General features: G+C 37.2%; 1 protein-coding gene across 2 annotated transcripts in view; it reads left to right on the top strand.

The window, feature by feature from the left end:
- The window catches only part of Ttc33 (tetratricopeptide repeat domain 33), a 60,742-nt gene that overhangs the window by 8,298 nt on the left and 37,804 nt on the right, over positions 1-14,640 (top strand). For both annotated transcript variants that reach the window (XM_005003784.4, XM_003470207.5), the window contains exon 2: positions 4,290-4,511. In XM_005003784.4, coding sequence (XP_005003841.1) covers positions 4,291-4,511 — 221 coding nt within the window. In that variant the 5' untranslated portion in view covers position 4,290. The remainder of the gene's footprint in view (positions 1-4,289; positions 4,512-14,640) is intronic.

Here is a 14,640-nt window from a genome sequence, read left to right as displayed (position 1 = left end):
GTTTTGAAGTTCACATTGTCTGCAAACAGAATAGCTGTCCCTGCTTTTTTTTTTTTTGGTTCCTGTTGTATGAAATATTGTTTCCTATCCTTTGTCTTTCAGTCTGTGAGTATACTTTTGGATTAGATGGGTTTCTTGTTGATGGCATATGTTTGGATTTTGTTTCTTAATCCATTCTGCCAGTCTGTTTCTTTTAATTGGTGCATTGAGATCGTTTATGTTAATGGTTACAACTGTTTTATGTTGGTTTATTGTTGACATATTGTCTTTCTCTTGTTGCATCTTTATCTTTTTGTTCTGTTTAATTGTCTGCTTTGCTTAGTGGTTTTTTTCCTAAGTGTATCTAAACTGTCTTTCTGTATTCTTTGCAGGGTTGGCTTGGTGATCGTGAAGTTCTTCAGTTTTTCTTTGTCATGGAAGTATTTTATTTCTCCATCAATTTTGAATGATAGTTTTTCAGGGTACATCAGTCTAGGTTGGAAATCATTTTGCTTTAGGAAATGGAATACTTCACTCCATGCTCTTCCTGACTTTATTGATTGTGCTGAGAAGTCTGCTGTGATTCTGATAGATTTTTCTTTATAGGTGATCTGTCTTTTCTCTCTGACAGCTTTTAATATTCTACTCTTTTGTTGGATTTCTAGTATGGTGATTATGATATGTCTGGGTATAGTTTTATTTTGGTTATGGCTATTTGGAGTTCTGTATGTTTCACTGATACTGATATCAATTTCTAATCTCATGTTTGTGAAATTTTCAACTATTACTTCTCTAAATATCCTCTTGACATCCTTTATGTTGTCCCCTTCTTTTTCATTTATCCATATCAATCTTATGTTGTTTTCTTTGCATCACCTTGCAGCTATTGAATTGTTATTTCCTGATTTCTTGTTTTTTTTTTTTTTTTTGTCTTTTTTCCTTTTTATCGGTACTGAGGATCGAACTCATGACTACCTACTTGCAAGGCAGGCGCTTATGCTGCTGTGCTAAATCCCCATCCCCTGATTTCTTGTTATTTTTAAAAGATCTTTCCTTTCATGTTCACTAGCTGCAATCTTGTCTCGAGGTCTGAAATTCTATCTTCACATTCATTGATTAAGTTTTTACAACTTTAAATGGAATTTTTGATTTCCTGTATATCTCTTTGTATCTGCTTCATGTATTCTCTTTCTTATATTGTTCATCCAGGGATTCTCTCTCTTTTTTTTTAGTTCCTCCAATTTTTTAACTGTGTCTTCTTTAGATATGTTCAGCATCTCTTTCATTTCTTTTATCATTTCTTCTTTTATGCGATTATTTCTAGTTTGAGTTCCTTTGAAGCTTCCTGGAGTTGCTTCTTTATTTCAGTTGCTGTTATATCCGATATTTCAGGTATATGGCATATATTTTCTTCTATGTACAGTAGCTCCTAAGTTTTCTTGTGATGGACTGGAGGTCTGAGATTGTAATTTGGTCTTTCGTTTTGTCATTTTCTGATCCGGCCCATGGATCAGTCTTTGGGTCTTGCCTGGAGAGAGAACGGGGATGGGGGCAGGGCAAGAAGGAAGAGAGATGGAGACAAGTTGAATGATTCCAATAAGTCTCATTTATTTAGGAAGTGTACATGGCTTATATAAAGTCCAAGGGAATGTGGCTTTATAGGATAGGTCAGCTTGGATCTTCTCATATGATGTGGACCTATCAGACTAGCAGGAAATGATGTGTAGGCAACTAGGTAAGTGGAAGTATGTGAGCAGGAGAGAATTATGGGAGATGTAGGCTGAAGGAAAAGGGTGCCTACCACGTGCATGTCATAGGCAGAGGAGGATCATGGGAAACGTAGGCAGACACACAAAATGCCCTCAGGTGGGAGGGGCAAGACAGCATCCGCAATTTTGAGCCGCTCCCTACCATTTTCCTGTTTCTGTGTTTCAAATGTTTTTCCAAGGCCCCACAGGGCCTTTTGGAAATCCTCTTCTATGACCTCAGCTCCTGGGACTCTGGCCACCCTGTTCCCCGGATTGAGAGAGGGTCATTGGGGCTGGGGCAGGCCAGCTCAAGACCCGCTGAACTGGTCCAGTGCAACAGGAAGCTGCGAAATTCCCTGTTTGGGGCCAAGCGAGGATTCCAAACTAGCTGGGCTTGGAAGATGGTGTGGGGATACTCACTCCAGGCTGTCCAGCCTCTTGAACCAATAGTGCTGGCAGGCCGAGAACTCCGGAGTCCGCCATGCCTGTCAGCGATTGGCGATACTTATACAGGCTGGTTCAAGTCCCACCTAGCTGGTCCAGTGCAACAGGGAGCCGCGGAGATCCCTGGCCGGGCCGAGCGAGGGTCTCAAACTAGCTGAGCCCTTACTCTCTTAATCGAGGAAAAGGACTGCCCCCTCAATGCAGGGGTATTCATTTATACCTTGAGCAACTTAATGACGTATGACACCCCATTTTCTTAGCAATCCACTGTTCAGATTGGCTAGGGGCAAGGTGTCAGTCATATATGTCAGTGATAAAGACCTTGATGTCTAGGATAGGTGTGGTGGTGCATGCCTATAATCTCAGCATTTGGCCTACTGAGGCAGGAGTATTGCTGTGAGTTAGAGACCAGCCTGGACTACATAGCAAGACTCAATCTCAAAAAGCAAGGTCCCCAAAACAATTTTACTATTTTATTTCTCTCCTTCCTTTATTCATAATGCTCATTCTTTGATAGGTCTCTGGTTCATTTTTTATTTGTTTTGTGACAGGGTCTCACTATATAGTGCAGACTGACCTTGAACTTTCTTGGGTAGCCCAGGCTGGCCTCAAACTTGTAATGACGCTCCTGCCTTTGCCTGCTAAATGCTGGCATTGTAGATGTGTACACTACACACCCTGCAAAAATCACTTGAATGGTACATTTTTTTCCCCCCTTTGTCTTGATCAATCAGTTCACCGTGTTCTCCTTGAGGTTACAGACTGCTTTAAGAATGGGATGACAGCTTAGATATTCTCTCCAGAGTGCTCCACAGAATATAAAACATTTATAAACGATTTTAACCATGCTGCAGTACTCTGAAACCCATCTGTGCAAAGAGTAAATTCTTGAATCCCTCAATTAATACCTACTCTACATAAATATTTGTTAAATATTCCAGCATTTTCCTTAACTTTGTTCTATTGCTTATCTTTTATATTATTTACTTTTGTATACTATTACAGATTTACCAAGCAGTTTAACATTTGTTATTTTTGGACTTACCTAGTAAGTTCTGTGTATTAAGTCACTTATCAACATTAGGTCTTTTAAAGTTTTTTTTTTTTTTTTTAAGTTATGGGAGATTTCAGCACATGAGAGAAGTACAATGAATTATATATATACTCATCTCTCAATTTCATCAGTTATCAATTCAATCTTATTTCATTTGTATCTTCCTCTGTACTGCACTCCCTACCCATATAACTTTGAAACAATTCCTATATATAATTTCATAATGAAATATTTCAGTACGTGTTTTCTAGTTTTTTTCCCCAGGATTTATGAGTTAATGTTTGCTCTAGCTTTTTTTAATAGTGCATATTAACAGCACAGCATAATTGGCTTGATTGTGGCATATTCATGCATGGATATGTTATTTTTGATCATATCTACCCCTATTTTCTGCAATTATCTTTTACACTGTTCCCTATTTCATGTCTCTTCCCCAATAGTCTCAGAAAAGGTTCTTTTTATAAACAGTCACAGTTGTATGTTCATGTCTAAAATAGCATAGTAATACCTTAGTAATGTCAAATAGGAAATCAGTGTTCTTACTTTGCTTCTTTATAAATGCTTTTTCATCATTGACTTTTTTTGAATTGAGATGGAAACAAGAGCTCGACTTTGTATTTGGCTACTATGTCTCTTAAATCTCTCTTAATTTAGAAGATTCTGCCTTTCTTTCCATTTCCTCCTCTTTTGATAGTTTATTTCTTGAAGAAACCAGTTTTATTTTTCTTTAGTTTCTACTGCCTGCATCTCTGATGTGTTATTGGGTTTGCTAAACTATATGCAGTATTTCTTGTAAACGGGTAGAGGCCTGATCTGACTTAGGATTACTTTTTTTCAAGGTACTTTATGGGTGATGTCGGTCAGGAGGTTCAGTAATGTATAATATGCAGTTGTCTTTCTTTGTGATTTAGCAGCACTTGATAATCACCTTCGGTCCACTATCTAGTAGTTAAAAAATGATGATAGTCTTACCTATTATTCCTTAATTGCCTATTAGTTCATTTATTTACACTTTTATAAAAGGTCAAGTTGAATTTTAAAGCTCTTTGTTTCTGATTTTCCAGAATGGCGTCCTTTGGGTGGAAAAGGAAAATTGGTGAGAAGGTCTCCAGGGCCACTTCTCAACAGTTTGAAGCCGAAGCTGCTGATGAGAAGGATGTGGTTGAGAACGATGATGGGAACTGGCTTCATGCCATTAAACGAAGGAAAGAGATTCTTCTCCAAGGCTGTGCTGAGAAAAGCAAACAGTTAAAGGATGAAGGAGCCACTTTGGCTGAAAATAAAAGGTATTGTTGTACAGTTTTTTTATGGGGAATAATTTATATTTTTGTTTCATTGTCATTAATGGAATAAAGAGTTGTAAATTAAATTCACATTTAAAAAATCTGATAAAGATGTTTTAAAGTGACTTAAAAATTTCCATTTTTAAGGAAAATGGAAGTTTAGAAAAGAATCCTCTGGATCCTTATAATGTGTCTGGTTTATTTTCATTTTTGTTCTGTTTGAAGAGTGAAATTGAGTATAATATCCATTTTATTGGTTACTGGAGGATGGTCTAATCTCTGAAAACCACTGATGTTGTTTGTGATATAAATTAAGCATTTGCTGAGCAGTTTTGAGGGTATATGCAATTAAAAAAATCAATTTTCCTTTGCTGTTTACTTCATATATACTTTATTTTTTTAGTACCAGGGATTGAACTCACAAGCTCATGTTTGCCAGGCAAGTGCTTGTGCCACTGAGCTATGTCCCTGGCCCTTACATACTTTAGTGAATAAGTTAAATTATCATGTAATTTATAGTAACTTCATTTATTATATTATTATATTATATTATATATATTACATATATTTATTTATATATTATATTTATATATATTATCATTTATTATATATATATTATTTATAGTAACTTCCTTTGCTAAGTTCTGAATGTACCTGGATTTTTTTTTTTGCTTTTGTTTCCTTCTTTCATTTCTATCTTTAAATCCCTCTTTACCTTCCTCTACTTAGCTTTCAATGGTACTGAAAATTTTTCTGTCACAAAGCAGTGTGGAAAAGGCAAATTGCTCAATATACTGTGTTGTGAGAACTGGAATAGAGGAAAATAAAATTGAATATGTATTTAATACTACATATAAAGACTGAGTCTAGAGTAATTAAAGATCTAAATGTAAAAGGTAAAATTGTACTATTACTAGAAGAAGATACTGAAGTGTACCTTTATAGCCTATGGTGGAAAAGAACTTTATTTTTTATTATTCTATCCTTTATGTTTCTTTATATTGGAAGGTCCATTTTTAGAACACCCTCTATAGAGGAGCCATTGGAAAGACACAGTGCCTGTGTCTCTGCTGTGTTTGGTATCTGTCAAACATGTTTTTATAGCTATTGTTTTTCTTTTTGGTGCTGGAGCTCAAATCTGAAATCATTTGTCCTGGTGAAGAAAATGTAATAAGAAAATTAGACTTAACAGTATGAGGGAGCTGAGGTTACAGCTCATTGGTAGAGCTCTTATCTAGTGTATGTGAAGGCCCGGGATCAATCCTCACCATTGCCAAAAAACAAACAAAAAACCCAGCAAACAACCAAAACACAAAACAATCAAGAAAAATGAAACAAAACAAAAAAGTGTAATAAATGTTGATGTATTTGAATGAAATATATGTTTTAGAAGATGCATGATCAAGTAGTGTTTATATGTATGTATGTGTGTACACACATGTTCGTGTAATGCATATCAAACCAAGGATTTGCACCAGCTAAATATGTGTTCTACTATAGAACTCTGCCTCCAGCCCCAGAAGCATTATCTGAATAGGGCTTTGGGTGGGACAAAATATTGTTTAGGTCATTCAGAGATGTAAAATCAGTCTTGTGTGCTGTTGATTTGTGTCTTTCATATAATACTGAAAAATTTGAAAAATTAAAATGAGATAGTATTAAGGAAAAAACACCATTTTCTATTCCTTTTCTTTTGAAAAACATTTTTTGAACCTGTAGGAATATCTGTAAGATCCCTTGTCACTTGTTTTGTCATAAGTGAGTCAAAGTTGAGGGATGGGCATACTAGTTTCTAGGTCTGTTTTATTTTTAATTCTTGGATAATGTTACATTTTAAAATCAAACATGAGACAGTACTTAAACAATGCCATATTGGCTTCTCAAATTGGGAATGAAGGATACCAGTTGAGATCAATAAACATCTAAACAGCCTAATGTTAGATTGTGAATTCTCATTTATGGTCATTTAGGCTAAAGATTTTTTACTCTTGCAGAATTTTGCAAGATCAATAGTTAGATGAAAACAGTTGTAAATTTTCTAAATTTGTGAAATCACCTTTAAAACATCCATAAACTATCTTTCGACATTCCTGTAAATTCCTGTTAAAAGTTCATTAACTTTGTTTTTGCCTTTTCTCTAGACCACACTAGTATATAGAAGGGAAAAGCTATTAAGTTATTGCCATGGGATTTCCTCTGAATTTCCTGTGGTAGAGGACAGTTGTAAATTTTGCTAATAAAAAAAATAATTTGTTTTCTGCCTGCATATTAAAACATTGAGTCACTTCACTAAAATCATTTGGATTGGATGCTTTGTTTTGAATGGAAAACCCTGTGGGATGATTAAGTTTTTTGGTCTTTAGCAGTTTGTTTTGGAATAATATATATACAGCTTGGAAATAACTAAACAGAATTAAAGAAATCTAGTAGTATTTGGCTATTCTAAGTCAAACAAAAATAGAAACAATAGTTTAAAAATATTAAGGGAATGTACAACTGAATGAAAGTAATATGATGAGGAAGAGTGAAGTTAAAAAATTTTGTGTGTGAGTCTGTCTGAAAACTTTTTTTTTTTTTTTGAAAACTCTTTATTCCTATTTTCTGATGTTGGTCGTCCTGTCTTTCAGATTTTTGCTCATGTATTTTCAGTGAGTTCTTTTCTGATTAACCTTTGGAAATAGCACTGTCATGCTCCCTCTTTCTCTGTTATCATCCTGTTTTATTTTTTGTAGTATTTCTCCATTTTTGAAATTACCTTATAAACATAATTTAGATACTTATTTTTGTTATTATCATGAGTTTGAAGACAGCCTAGACTACACAGTGAGTTCAAGGCCAGTCTGAACCACAGTCTGAACGACTCTATTGCAAAAAATAAAACTTAAATATTGCATGGTTTCTCTTACATGAGAAATTCAAAGTACAGAACAAACTAATTAAAGAGAAAAACAAAAGCTAGATTATAGAAAACATAGATAATAGATAAAACATACCAATACAGATAACAGATCTGATTATAATCAGAACAGTTAACAAACAGTTCCACCAAGAGGAGCTAGGAATGGCTTCCCATAAGGAAGGTAAGGACAAGGTCCAAGAAATTTTAGAATTTGACATGTCATTGATTTGTCATCTAATATTTTAAACAGTTAATTGAGATATTAGCAAAAGGATCAGGAATGTGCACATAGCATTCAGTGTTTACAATTGCACAATTACCTCCTGTGCTGTTAGAATGTCTAATGCCATTTGATTTTGGAGGATGGCCTGTTTTATTAATTTTACCTTTTTTATTTACAAGATAGATCAGCCACAATGTCATTTAAGGCCTGTTAAGTATAGTTTGTTAAGGTTTCAATATGCATTGTATAACCTTTTTCTTGACAAGATCTGGTGGATATTGGTTTTATCTCTATGATGACTTGGGGTTTGGCAACTTCTAGGCAAGAACAAACTTTAATCAAAGCATGTCTAATCAAAGAGTATATACAAAGGGATATATAATCAAACCATTAGCATTAGAGTTGACAGGTAAGTTTAGAAACTATTTCTAAGTTATAGCAATTTAACTCATTGATACTTAGATCCCTTTATTGATGGAATCTAACATTCTGTCATGAATCCCTCTAGCTTTAGTTATAATTACCTCTAAATTTTTGATAATGTAGGAGAACCAGATTAATACATAAGTTTTTATATATAAACAACAATATGTACTATATTTGTAAAAATTAGTTTCAGCATCATTTTGATTAGTTGCCAACTTGCATCTATCTATCTATCTATATGTAGATATATAAAACAGCATTTAGACAGTGTAAAATTTCTCCAGGATTGGAGTCAGGCTTTTATGCATAACTAAGAGGAATGCATGAAGAGAAAGTTATGCCAATTATAGTTTAAGTAGCCTATATTTTTGTAGCTGTATTGAGGCACAGTGCCTGGAAGAAATACCAGAGTTAAGGACAAAGAGACATATGCCAGTGTCCAGCAATCTGCTGGTTTTTATCTCTTGTCATGTTTACTTCACAGGAGATGATAGACAGAGATGACAGTCTGGCCAGAGAGAGGAGAAGAGTGCCGTCACACCCTTTAGTCCTATGGGCCAGCTGGTAGGATGGGTCTGAACTCTGGGGCTTTGGCCTCAGGGGCAGTCTGATTGCCAGTGGCCCCCTTTGCAGTCAGAGCATAGCTTGGGGGGCCTCCTAGGGCAGTCTCTCTTAAAGTGGCCTGGGTTGTGGCAGCGATAGCAGGTAGGTGTTGTTGTCAAGCTCTTCTTGGAACCCTGAGAATCCGACTTCAGGTCTGTGTTTTTAAGGCCACAATAAAGGCAACCATTTTTTGGTCTCTTTATTTTCTCTCTTTGTTTTTCTCCCAGTCCTGATTATAGAATACTAAGAAAGCAGTTTTTACTAAAGAATCAAGTGAACTATCTGGAGCAAAGGCTATGCAAAATCTGTCCCTCTAACGAATCAGGATCTATGGACATATGTTTTATTAGTGCCTCTGATAAATGATCTAAGAAGTCAGAGGGGTTTTCAACTTTATCTTGCAGAAGTCAGAGGGTTGTTTTAGTTGCTTTTTACTTGCCTCTGAGACAAAATACCTGATTCCCAATGTTTGGAAAGGAAGGTTTATTTCTTACAGGTTTTAGAGGTTTTAGTCCCTACTCAGTTGGCTCCAAGGCAGGGTGGTGTGGCAGGGCCGCATTTCATGGCAGTTGCAAACAGCAAGGCAGAAACTGCAAGAGAATGAGAGACATGCCTTCTTCCAGCCATTATATTGTATGCTGGCTCCACCCCTAGGCGGGTGTAGCACTGACACCATCAATCCATGTGCTAGACAATGAACCAATCGCAAATGCACAATGCAAAAGCATGAGGCCTGGGACCATGGACATAAACTATGACAGGGGTTTTCACTTTTATCCTGAGAACTGACAAAGTAACTAGAAGTCTGGATTTTTGTCCCTCTTAGACTTTCAATAATACATATCTGTGTTGTACCTCAAAAATGAGGCCCCAAGATGTTGTTCAAAAAATGGGGCAAGACATCTTTAAAAAAGAAGCACTTTATTTTAGCTGGTTCTAATGCAGTTACAGACACATCTGTACCAGTGTCTATCAGGCCCTCAAGGTATTTCCCATTAATTTTTATAAAACACATAGGCCTGTTTTGGTCACTTCCTGTGTAAAATAAATTTCTCTTTTTGTAGATTTGCTCTGAGGGTCTTGCTCCTTCCAGAGCTGTCTATACATAACAAAAGAAGGTTTCTCTATAGGTAACAAAATTAACTGCACCGCAGTCTCCCTGTTCAAAAACCCAGATGTCCATAGCACATGTAAGAACTTGTATTTCATCTCTACAATCACCATCAATCACTCTAGGCATAATAGTTATTCCTTTTAAATTTAGATCAGCCTTTCCTAGCACAAGACCAACTGTTCCTTCAGGTGAGGGGACCGCAAATTCCTGTCAGAATTAGGATGGGCTTGTCACCTCCAATAAGAGTGACTCTGCAAGTGGCAGGAAGGTCTAATCTTTCATTTTTAAAAAGAGTTTTAGGAGTTGTATTTTAAAAGGCTTATGAATAAAATACTCCTGATCATTAGCATCTGTTACAATTCCAACTGGGAAGCAAGCAGGAAGGCTTTATTTGCTCCCTTTTGTGGCTGCCTCTTCTTGCACTACCTGTAAGTTTCTGGATAGAGCCGTAGCAGATGTTTTTTGAAAAAGGCTCTGGCTCCTGCTGAGGTGATCCCTTTAGGGATTTTGTTTTGGTGACAGATGCCTCAGCATGGAGCTATCTGTGTCCAAATCAGAGTCTGCAGACAGTGAGCTCTGACCTGACCAGATTCCAAGTTGAGAACGTCTCAAGGGAAATAATTTGTCCTGCCCTATGGGATCTTCTTTTTTTTTTTTTTTTTTTTAATATTTTTTTTCCAACTCTTTCCCAAATATCAACCTCTTATAGTGCCTGTTTGAGGAAACCATGGGTTATATTTGGTTACCTCTCTTAATATTGTTGTTAAATCTTTCTTTGGCACATGAGCCCCTGAGCATTTAAGCAGGCTTTGGAGCAGTTGTAAATACTTTTGCTCCTCCGCTGAAATCTTTTGCCCCATATTTTACTCCCAGATTAAATGGCTTTTCACAGCAGGAACACTTATCCCCACTTTTTTTTCTTTTCTCCAGTCTCTTCAGAGGTGTGGTTTTTCCCTCAGCAGACAGGACCTGGCCCGGTGCAGTTGAAAGCCTTAAGAAACTTTTTAAGACAGGAGAGGGGTCAAGAATGAGGTCAATCCAAACATAGAATGTACACGACTTGATCCAGGTGGGTCGAGGGACCAAAGACAAATTGTCAGAGGGCTTGAACTGTGAACAGAACAAAACTACCTGCCGGCAGCCAGTTAGGAACTCCAATGGGCCATTCAAGTTCACAGAAGATAGGGAGTCTCCTACGATGTATGGGTTCTCCGTATCCCCAGGCACAGTCCTTAAAATCTCCAAAATGATTAAGGATTAGGGATAAAGGAGGTAAAGACATTGATGATGGTACCTGGCCCATAGTTATTAATAACCAGTCAAGGACAAAAACACAAGACAAGGTGCCACAAAAGACAAGGTAAACACTGAACATGCACACAAAGGCTTTTCTGTCCACAGTCCGGTGACCTAAAGGCAAACAATTTTTATTATAACCCTTGAGTCCAATAAGCCACATGGAGCCTATAACAGATAAGTTTAAATGGGCAACGAGCCCCTAAGTTAGTAACAAAGACAAATTCAAATGGGCAGAGAGCCCCAATGTAGTAACAAGGACAAATTCAAATGGGCAGAGAGCCCCCAGAGTTAGTAACAAGGACAAATTCAAATGGGCAAAAAGCCCCCAAATTACAGATGGGCAAAAAGACCCCGGAGGGAATCCCACTCTTGGTGCAGAAGGAGCACTGGGCTCATCCTCTACAAATGTGCGCACCCAAATGGGCAAAAAGCCCCAAATTAAATGGAATACTTACAGATGTTAAGCCAATCGGTGAATAATTTGGGGAGGGGTCCTTGAGATATCCCAGATGAGCCCCCAAATGTTGTACCCCAAAAACAAGCCCCAAGATGTTATTCAAAAAACGGGGCAAGACATCTTTAAAAAGAAGCACTTTATTTTAGCTGGTACCCAGTGACACAGCCTGTGTTGGAGTCTGCAAAGCTGTGTAACCAAGTTAGATTACAGGGGGTTTTTAAAAGGAAAAACCACAAAGAAGAGAAAAGGGAGGGAGCTTATACAAAAAGGGAGTTAATCTCTGCAAAATGTTTTACAACCAGGGCCAGTTGGTCCTGGGACTGAGTATTTTACAATCAGTGGTCAGCAAATGTTTTACAATCTAAGGGTCAGCTGGTTTTGGGACCAAATTGCTGTTCTGGAAGTGCATAATTCACAAGAAACAAGAGTTGAAATACAGGTCAGGGTAACGATGCTTTACAGAACAGAATAGTGGCACCTTAGCCAGATACAACATTGTGAAGATGTTTTCTAATCCAGTCACCCACCTGGCTATTAGGCCAGTAGGGATCTTGCACAGGGACTGCTTGTGCCCCAGTGGAAACTGGTGGTTCCCCTGGCTGTCTATCTTTTGGCCTTCTAAAATTAACAATATGATGTTTGTCTCCAAATGCAATAGCAGTTTGGAATGCTACTTGTCTCTTACTAGAAGTCAATGTTTAATTTAAGAGTAACACTACATCTTTCCAGTCTCGCTTATAGCTCTGAGTAAATCTTCTAAAGACACAGATATAATTATCAGGGTCATCTGAAAATTTTCCTAGTTTTAGCTTAATTTGCTTTAAATCATGGAAAGAAAGAGACCTATGAATGGTACTGGACTCATAAGGATTATACCTGGAGAATTATCTCTTAATGCAAAGAAAGTTTGAACATGCACCAATTCTAACCATTTTTCTTTCTTTTACAGTATGATTTTAGCTGTAAAAGAACATCATAATGAATACTTTCCTCTGTATTCCATTTTGGCTCTAGGGGGTAGGTAGGCCACGCACACTGCAGAGCAATATCAATTGGCTTTTTCAACATGGACAGGTTGAATAATTTGCAGTGCTTAGGAAAACATTCCAAATGAGAAAGGGCCTTTGGCATTGAGTTGCCCGTGTCTGTAATGTAAAAGCAATATGTAAGGCTATGAAACCTTCTTGTAACACAAATTGAACTCAGGAACCTCCGCTGAGCTCTCTTTAGCTCTGTAGTGCTAAAGACTTTGACATTGAGCTACTGATCAAAAAGGAGATAATTTAGGCATCCCATTTTGTTCCTGTTTCATAATATCCTCAAGGCATTCCTTGGGTTGACCCAGCTACAGGGCAGGTGGATGCCATTTGGAGAGTAGAAGATAAATTTGACCAGCATATCCACCCTCGAACTGGTGGATTAATTTTTATCTTCTCTGATGGCTTGTGAACTTTGTTTCTGTGTCATTTATAAGTTATTGTAGCAGGAATGCTTAAAGAAGGAAGCATAGCTTTGTAAGAGAGGACTGCATTTGTTCACTGGAAGAGAGCATACAAAAAAGGGTGAGTTGGTAAAGGATTTCTCTAACCATATTGTGAAGAAGATCACCTCTAGAGATAGATAAGGCAACTAATAATTTGGGGAATTCCAGCCCTGGGTCCTAGGGCAAAGAAGTCTCCTCATCTAATCACTTGGGCAATCTTTCCTAGTTCAGGGACATGGCTTTGCTTTATTTAAATTTCTAAATCTTTGAAGCTCACAGGTTAAATTTATTAACTATCTAACAGTCACGTTTGATATGCTAGTAAAGGCACATTAGTCACTTAGGCACACAGAAAGAAAAGGCTTAACTATTTACTCTTAATTAACATATGTAAGGCACAAATGTAAATCCTGTAGCTGATATGGCATGTAAACAATTACTGCAAACTACCTCAGTTTAATCTCTGAAGGGAGAGGTAATCTAAGTAATCTAAATACTCTACTGAAAGGTTTAGTGAGCTTTCCTAGTCTACTAGCAGAGAAATAAAGATGATAGATATGTAGAAATCTTCAAGTGGTCCTGAGCAAATGTCCTTTGAGGAATCTTTGAATGTCCACCAGAGAGTTGCCCTGGCCAGGAACCCTCAGTTCTCAGTTTCTGTTGGCCCAGATAACCAAGAGTCAGTCTCCAGAAAGGAATCTAGCTGTCTCTCTGGTCAGCATTCTATTGACTCCATTGGCCACTGGCTTCAATGAGAATTCAACAAACAGATGCTGGGGAACCTGTCCTTTGCTTTTAAGGGTGCCAGCTGCTATAGGAGCGATTAATTAGCTGGCAGAGTAACTACCATTCATCAAAGTTCTATAGGGATAGTTAAAAGCTTGACCAAGGTCATTACATAGTGCTCTATAAATTTACAATAAAGGTTTTAAAGTCCACAACTTGAAAGTTTGGAGAGCCTCCTTAGTCTAAAATGTGTTTAGGTCCCATATGTGTGCTGCTTTGGGGATAGCTATCCATTGTCACATGGAAGCCGGTTCTCCTCACTAAAAGAGATGTGGCTGGACATGGCTCGTATGTATGTTCTCCTGGATGGGTACGATTCTGATGTCTCATCTGACCCAAAGACAGCGTATGTGTCCCTCATCTAAGATGATTTCCCTGTCTTTGGTGTTAGCAAATGCTCATTTTCTATGGGCTTAACTTTTTTGTTTGTATTATTTTTGTTTTTGTGTTTTTGAGATAGGATCTCACTGTATAGTTGAGATTAGCTTAGAACTCACTGTGTAGCCCAGACTGGCCTTGAACTTGCAGCAATCTTCCTGCCTTTGGATAGTTTCCAAGGTTTGTTTCAAATCAGTAGTACTCCATTGTTTGCAAGATTTAGCTATTACACATACTGATGAGTACTGGGATTAGTTTTACACCACCATGCCCACTATTTGTTTCTTCTTGTTTCTTGTGTGATTTGGGTTCTGTTCAGAAAGACATGCCTATGCACATGTCTTCAAGTTATTTTAACTATTAACATAGTATTTCTATTATAATCTGAATTATTTTCTGTTCTAGGTTTAAAGTTTTTTTTTTATTTCTAATGCTCTTTGCTTCATGGGTTCTTGTGAGGTTCA

The sequence above is a fragment of the Cavia porcellus genome, unplaced genomic scaffold (assembly GCF_034190915.1).
Source record: "Cavia porcellus strain 051 isolate PalLab524CR breed Dunkin Hartley unplaced genomic scaffold, mCavPor4.1 scaffold_11, whole genome shotgun sequence".
NCBI classification, from domain to species: domain Eukaryota; kingdom Metazoa; phylum Chordata; class Mammalia; order Rodentia; family Caviidae; genus Cavia; species Cavia porcellus.
This window is presented reverse-complemented; position numbering and strand designations above follow the sequence as displayed.